The sequence below is a fragment of the Papaver somniferum genome, chromosome 5 (genome assembly GCF_003573695.1).
Source record: "Papaver somniferum cultivar HN1 chromosome 5, ASM357369v1, whole genome shotgun sequence".
Taxonomy (NCBI): domain Eukaryota; kingdom Viridiplantae; phylum Streptophyta; class Magnoliopsida; order Ranunculales; family Papaveraceae; genus Papaver; species Papaver somniferum.
This window is the reverse complement of record NC_039362.1, coordinates 211,981,948-211,990,334: the sequence shown is the minus strand read 5'-3', so window position 1 is coordinate 211,990,334 and position 8,387 is coordinate 211,981,948. Positions and strand designations below refer to the sequence as shown.

The 8,387-nt window shown below is 38.4% G+C and overlaps 1 protein-coding gene across 1 annotated transcript; it reads right to left on the bottom strand.

Moving 5' to 3' along the window:
- Nucleotides 1–2,254: 2,254 nt before the first annotated feature.
- LOC113280703 (beta-glucosidase 42-like) lies at nucleotides 2,255–7,750 on the bottom strand. The gene is made up of 6 exons (XM_026529294.1): nucleotides 7,551–7,750; nucleotides 7,146–7,212; nucleotides 6,966–7,024; nucleotides 6,759–6,834; nucleotides 6,554–6,603; nucleotides 2,255–2,359 (listed from the first exon to the last, which is right to left on the bottom strand). Exons 1-6 carry the CDS (start codon nucleotides 7,632–7,634, stop codon nucleotides 2,255–2,257), a joined length of 441 nt encoding a protein of 146 aa, XP_026385079.1. The 5' UTR covers nucleotides 7,635–7,750.
- Between the last annotated feature and the right edge of the window lie 637 nt (nucleotides 7,751–8,387).

The window sequence follows — 8,387 nt, the reverse complement described above, 5'->3', positions numbered from 1 at the left end:
AATTTCTCATTCTTCTTTGATGCAAGTTTTTAATAAATTTTCATGCGATTTCCCACTTTATTACTTTTCTTTTTTCTTTTGCTCAGAAATTTGAACTGTTGAGAATAACACACATAATACACAACTTAAACAAAAATGGAAGGTAAACATAAACGTCTTGTGTCTTCGTTTGAAAAAAGCATATATCTTATATGCATTTTGTGAGTGACCGCAACAATTTTATGCGTAATAAGTTGTCGAGAATTTTCTAATATCTTGGATCTACAAAGAATTTTGTATAGAGTATTAAAGATCAAGATAAAAAAAAAGTAGTATAAAAGCAAGAGAACTAGGAGATCTCAGCAAATATCTCAAACAACCAAATACGAGATGCACTACTTTTGGATAAATTTTATTATATATTGGGATTGGGATGCCTCTTCTTTGATCATTGTTCATTATTTGACATCTATGGAGGTAGGCAGTCAAGGACGAAAAAGGAAGGAATCGAATTAATCCAACATACATAGGATAGAATGCTTCATCACCATCGTCTTTTATGAATTCTGCATTTATTTGGATGCCATTGGGATTAAAACCCTTCTCTCGTATCTGGTGTTGTAAATTTTAGTACGTGATATATTTCCTATTAATTAACACTTTACGTCTTCCCAAAGACTCTCAAAAACTCTAGTCCATAGGCTACAAACTAGGACTTTAAAGAGGTTTTGAACTCTTCTTTGTTTGTTAGGATATATTCAAAATATGTAACAAATCCAATGTTTTCCTAATATAAATAAGAATCAAATATCCACAAGTATTTTGTGGAAGATATTCACCAAAACCTTTCCTAAGTTGGTATCAGCCTTCGATCCAACATCGTTTCCGCATTTATCAATCACCCAAAACTCTTCCTTCAACACAAGCAACGCAGCAACAACCATCAACAAAAAAAAAACAATGGCAACTAACACAAATAGCATGCGCAATATCCAGATTCATCACCTTGTTACCTTAAAACTTACAGAAACAAATCACTCTCTTTGGAAAACCCAGTTCCAACCCATCTTAAAAGGATACGGTCTCACTAGTTTCATAGATGGAACCAAAGAAATACCACCTAGAACTCTGCCAGATTCAGATGAAATAAATCCTCTCTTTGCTGAATATGAAATACAGGATTCTCTACTTGTTGGTTGGCTCAATTCGACACTAACACCAGAAGTTCTGTGTCATGTCCGTGGAATTAGCAGTGCCAAAGGAGTCTGGGATAAACTTGAAAGCTACTTTGCTCCTAAAACAAGAGATCACATGATGAGCCTTAAGAAACAACTCCACTCTTTGAACAAAGGTAACAAGTCTCTCAAAACGTTTTTGAATGATGCTAAGAATCTGTTTGAACAACTTGCAGCTACTGGATATGATGTATCCAATGATGAAAAGATGCAGTCCATTAGAAATGGTCTGAATCAATCCTATGATCCAATTGTCACGGCACTGAGTACGAAAGATGACATGGATATGGAGTCCTTTTACTCTCATCTCCTGACGTTTGATATGCGCATTGAGCAGCAACTGTCTTCCATCCAGCAACCCGCTGTCAATGTTGCAGCCTCCCGATCATCATACAGGTCACCTCCCAGCATGAACCAGCAAGGTCGTGGTTCACATCCTCAACAAAGTTTCAATTCTGTGCGCAACCAGTTCCCAAATACACAACGACGTCTTAACCAGCCAAACTGTGGTCAACAATCAGCAAAAACATCTGAGGAGCCCTGTCAAATATGTAAAAAAGATGGCCACCATGCACCACGCTGCTGGTTTAGGTACGACAAATCCTCCACAACCAAAATGAGGAATCCGTCTGCTTATATTGCGCTTCCAAGTTCAGATCAACATGCTAACTGGGTGACTGACACCGGCGCTACACATCATATGACTTCGGATTTCAGAAATTTGTCTATCCCTCATGAGTATGAGGGGACAGAACAAGTCCAAGTTGGTAATGGTAATACTGTTTCTATTTCTCATGTTGGTAACGCAACATTCAATCTACATTCTAGGCAATATTTGTTGAATAATATCTTTCATGTTCCCTGTATCAAAAGAGACTTGTTGTCTGTTTCTCAGTTTTGTAAAGACAATAATGTGTTTTTTGAGTTTCACACATCTCACTTCTTTGTGAAGGACAATTTGACGGGGGAGCTGTTGCTGCGCGTCCTGAATAGGAATGGTCTTTACATCTTAGATGACTTGGAAAAGTTTGATCATATCATCAAACCTCAAGTACATGTTGATTCATCTTTGCCAGTGTGGCATCAACGTCTGGGTCACCCAATGATAAGAACTGTCTCAAACATTTGTCTTCGATTTTCTTTACCTGTTTCGAATAAATCTTTTGATTACTGCAATTCGTGTCATGTAAGCAAGAGTAAGAGATTACCCTTTTCTCTTAGTAGTACTTCTTATGATACTCCATTGAGTTTAGTTGTTTCTGACATTTGGACTTCACCAAAATTTTCTAGAACTGGTTTTAAATATTACATGTTAATTATGGATGTCTATTCCCATTTCACTTGGATATTTCCTTTGGTTCAAAAATCTTCAGCTTTATCTACATTTATTCTCTTTCGAAAGCAAATTGAAAATCTGACAAATCATAGGATCAAAATTTTTCAGTCTGACAATGCTTTAGAATACAAAAAATTCACTGCTTATTTGAATGAGTCCGGCATTCAGCACAGATTCACTTGTCCGCATACTTCTGTGCAAAAAGGTATTGCGGAGAGGCGAATTCGTCATGTCACTGAGTCTGGCTTAGCACTTCTTTTCCAAGCGTCAATGCCCTACTCCTATTGGTCGGATGCTTTTTCAACTGCTTGCTTCCTAATAAATCGTCTACCAAAATCAAAAAGTGTCTCTACAACTCCTTTAGAATTGTTGTTCAAAAAGAAACCTGATTACTCTTTTCTTAGGGTCTTTGGCTGTCTAGCATATCTGATAGGCGCCAAATATTGCATTATTTATCATCGTTTTATTGGCACTTATCCCATTTTGCATACCATAATTCCCCCTTTTGTAATGAATTTTGTATTTTACTCTCCTCAAGGATAATTACTTAATATTGTTTAATTTTGTATTTTTAGGTACCAAATAAAGACTAGATGAGTTGCGGAGCCAAAAGAGCAAAGACACGGGAGAAAGCCGGTGGAATCTCTAGCGGAAAAAAAAGTGAAGAATGTGTTATGGAAGACTCAAGGATAAAAATGGGCTTAAAAAGGAAGAAATTGTTCTTAAAGAAGAAGTGGGCTCAAGATTACCTAAGCCCAAATCCAATTCCTAAGCCCAAATCCAATTCCTAAACCCAAATCCATATCCTAAACCCAAAATTCAATACCCAAACCCGTTTTCCTTCTTAACCGTAAGATTGGATCCATTCCATCATCCAACGGTCGCTGCGTCATCATGCATCAGATTTCGATGCACCTTACCAACACTACAACACCTAACTCCATCTTGAGCCGTTAGTTTCGTTGTATTTTTGCATCCAACGGTCGCTCATAATCTGTCTCCATCTCGCCGTTAGATCCGTTTCAGAAGTTATCATCCCACGGATTCCCTTCACAAAACATCAAATTTGATGATCCCGTTTAACACCTAAGCAACCTAACCCTATTACCCGCACCAAACACACCCTAGCCAAAACCCATCGAGCCATCTCCTTCTTCCCCTCTTCTGCAACAGCGACGCTGTCTCCATCACCACCATCTTCTCCCCCCAAATCACTCCACCATCTTCTCCCCCCAAATCACTCATCCAACACCACTCGAGCCATCATCACTTAGACCTACTTTTCTAGCCACTTATTACATCACCTCCTAATCGTTTCATCTCACAGGAACCCTAGGTTAGGAGTTGATGAAATAGGTGAGGTTAGAGGATAAATCGAAGGCATGGGTAGCATCAGCAGACGACAAGGAAGCATGGGTGAGAGCTATCAATCGTTTTCAGAGATTAGGTAAGGATTTTTTTTTGTAAAACCCTAATTTCACTGATTTGGGGATTTTGGATTTTTTTTTGGCTGTAACTATAAAAGGGTGTTAGGGGTTGTAAAATTGGGCATCTCTGGACTAGCCAGTAGAGAATGAAAACAAATTTATTTTGATGCAATTCCAATTTCAGTTCTTCTTATGCAGTTAACAGTGAATGTGTGCATGTTGTTTTCAATTATCTCGAATGTTGAATGTTGCTTGAATTATCATACTCAATGAATGTTATTGCTAGTTACATGTTTAGCATGAGCTAAACTGCATTAGGCTGAGGCTCAGATGAAGCCTAGTGCATTGTCAAATGGTGAATTGCTAGGATAGTTATCTTGATGTCTTTTTTGATTGAGCAATGGGAAGAGACTAATGCTCATAGTGCCTGTGATTGATTGTTCTGTCAAAAGACAGTCAATGCTAGGGGAAAACTAGTGAGCAAATTAGTTTTCCTCCCATTCTAGATGTATGCATAGGATATTCAACTCAACCTAGGATCACATTGTTTGGCTAGGACACAAAGGTGGACTCTAAGCCTTAGCTTAGACCAAAATACCTTATTTCAGTCACTTACAATTTCAGTCTTATTTTGCTCCCTGCTCAGCTAAATTTCTTAGCTATCTTGCTGTTTATTTCTTGTATTTTGAAGCCTGTTGTGCATTGAAATCAGTGCACAAACTCACCCCTGCCCTTGGCTCACAGCCTTGGTTCCATGTTGTTTTGTCATCTTTGCTTTGTTAACTGTTTTGGTTCTTTGCAATTGCCATATTACTTTGCCTTGCTCACTGCCATAGTGCCTTGTCTCCATTGCTAGCTTAGGAAAATTTCTCGTATGCTCCCACTCCCTGTTGACTGATCCCTTGCTTACTCTCTATACTAAAACTTGGCCTTGTATACTTGCAAGTCTTTTGTGTGTCTTTCCCAACCGCATCAAGTTTTTGGCGCCGCTGCCGGGGAGTGGTGCTTGCTGCTGCTGATTTCCTTTGCTGTCCTGACCTGCAATCATTGCACTGAGTTGTCTGAGCTTCATCACTATCATTGCAGGTGCCACTGAGTTGCTGCAGAGCTGTGTTGCTGGCCACCTGAGCTGCTGCTGCTGCTGGAACCTTGGCTGCTGCTGTTGCTGGAGCTGGTGAACCAAGCCTGCTGCTGCCAAGCCAAAGCAACTGGGCTGCCAACTGAAGCTGCGTTTCACTGCTGGGCTTCACTTGTGGTGGTCTGCTGGGCTTCGCCAAACTTTGCAACTGGGCTTAGCCACCTGCTGCTGCTGGGCTCTGCCTTTTTCTGTTGCTGGGCTCGTGATCTTCTGCTCCTGGGCTTCGCAGCTGATCCTCCTGGGCTCGTGTTGCTGAACCAACTCCAACTGTTGCTGGGCTTGGGCGTGAGCTGCTTAGGACGATCCTAAAGCCCAACTGGGCTAGTGCAACCAAAGGGAACAAAAGCCTAACTAGGCTTCCCTCCTTAACCAAGTAAGCCTAAACCATGAGTAACCCACTTGGGCCCCATTAAATATTCAATTTGGGTATGTAATAATTAATTTATTTTTAATTTGGGCTTGTAATAATTATTTTTATTTTTATTTTCTTTTTCTTTTATTTTTCTTTTATGGGCTTGTAATTATTTATTGTTGTTTTTATTTTCTTTTGTGGGGTGTGATAATTTATGCTAGGCTAAGTTAAAAAAAAAAAAAAAAAAAAATTCCCGAGCCCAGTTTTAACCAAAATCCCTTGTTAGTCCAACACCCATTCAAAACCAAATCTTCGTAACCCTTGTGGGCCAAATTGTTTTCGATTGCTCTGTCTGACCAACATGTTAGTTGAGGTACCTACAAGGACATGATTGTGACCTATAGAGACCAAACAAACAGACTTGTTAGAATTAATCAAGAAGAACCTATCGAAATTCTGAGTTCTGAGGTAGACAGCCCAGATCAAACCGAAACAATGGGAGAACCCCGTACCCTCAAGGATTATATGTACCCAACTAGAGCCAGTCAACCTTCTTGTATTGTGCTACCCGAGGATAATTGCCATTATGAGCTGAAATCGAGCACAATACAAATGCTTCCTATTTTTAGAGGTGTTGAGAATGAAAACCCGTACCACCACGTGAGAGAATTCGAGGAAATTTGTGAAACTCTACGTTTCACTCAAATGTCCGACGAAACCCTAAAGTTAAGGCTCTTTCCTTTCTCCCTGAAAGATAAGGCAAAGGCCTGGCTTTATGCTTTACAGCCTCAATCCATCATGACATGGGATGACCTCATAAAGGAGTTTTTCAAAAAGTTTTTCCCGAATCACAAGACTGCGACAATTCGTCAAAGTCTGAATAGCTTTGTGCAATTAGAGGGTGAGACCTTAGCTAGATACTTGGAGAGATTCAATGAATTATTGCTCCAATGTCCCCATCATGGTTTTGAAAAATGGAGACTTGTGCAAATTTTGTATGAAGGTCTAGATGTGTCCACCCGAACAACGGTTGAGTCGATGTGTAATGGTCTATTCGTAGACAAAACTGCTGATGCGTCTTGGGACTTCTTGATTGAAATTAATTCCTTTCTCGTTGACTTTTGTTCCCAAACCATCTGCCGTAATTGAAACAGACCCATATTTTGTTCCATAAAGGGTGTCGACGGTTGAAATTAATGAAGAAACCAAAGAGAGTTATAAAATTGCTGCACACTTTTCATTAGATAGCGATATACAACATTCAAATTTGATAGCACAGCAGATCAAATACCAGGGAAAATACGAGACCATGATACAGAAAAGCGGTAAGCACCAAATCCTAACTTGGACATAAGTTGGACATCTTCCTACAAAAGGAAAAAAGACATTTGATGACAAGTATTATTGAGTTGCAATAAGAAGAAAACTACTTAGCATCATAAAGATAACAATTAATGCCAAATTGGTCAAATACCAAATCCTAAAGAAAAATCAGTACCTTGTAGAGATGATATTGATCAACTGCAATATCCCCATTGCTTCCATCTTTAATTTTTCCTGATAATTAATATATTCAAGATTACGTTAAAACAACTCTAACAACGTTGTTGTCAAGTGTACAAGAATCTAATAGTTAGACATAGATAGTCACAACTGTGCTCAAAACGTTCTCACGCACCTTCTCTGTGTGTAAAAACATCCCATATACTATCACCCCTGCCACCTTCATTACTAGCTCCTTCAACCTACAAAAACACAATACACTTTCATTCTCTGATACAACACAACATGAAAAGAAAAAGTCCAGACAAGTTCATCCTCATCTGAAAGATTCTTCATGCTAATTCCAATTTTTTCTGATAACCGACAAAAGGTTATTCAAAAATATCTTAGGCAATTACAGGTCCAGGTTCGACACTCTTTAGCTACAAGCTTTATAAAACTATTATTTTCCATTGGCCTTTAGCATCTTTAGCGAAACTTTATGATTTTCCTCATCTAAGTTTCTAAATTCCCAAAAAACAATCATTCAATCAATCAGAAAAACAATCACAAAATTTTGCTGAATCAAAGAACGGGTTACCTGATAAGCAGAAGTAGCAACACCAAATAGAAAGTCAAAAGGGAAATCTTTACGTGAAACTCCTTCAGAGATTTCTTTTCCCATGATTGAGTTGTTAATTTGTGATGGAAGAAGATTTGATGAGTAAAGTGAGTGAAATATGGAGAAATCGAGAGGAGTAATTACATATTTGTATTTGGTGACAGTATTAAATTTGGATTGTGTAGTGATGTTTCAGTTTTTTTTAATAAGAACAAACTTGGCTGGATAAAGAATATTATGCTTTTATAAACTTGTTCAGGGCTGGGAAACTCTATTGGCTAATAATTGGTTTCTTTTGTTTTGTCCATATCTCTTTGTCGGGAGCATATAATAATAGGATGATTCTATCCAGACCGAGATTTCAGATTAGGTGAAAACCGCCGGACAATAAAATCATGGGCCCCGCCCCAGCCAAAGCAAACAGGGGATCCCATTATCAGTTGGTGTGAGTAAGTGGTTTTCTTTTAGTTTGAAATCACGGTTCGAATAGAATTTTTGATAATAATAATAGCTCAATTCAGCAACATGGACGAGTAACTAGTGCACGCTTAGTCACAAAGACGTCAAGCACCTGTCGATGGAGTCCATAAAATATATATAAGCATACGGACAAATTTTTTGATAGGGGCCTTTTCTGGAAGGGGGTATTGGGACCAATGATATGTTGACATATATCTTTGATTCTCATGAATTATGTTTTCAAAAATGCAAAAAAAATATATTTTTGTAGAGAAAATCTGTTATCTTAATTTGTGTTTGTATTTTTGCAAACATAATTCGTGAGAACCAAAGATATGTGCATGCCCTTTCAAAAAA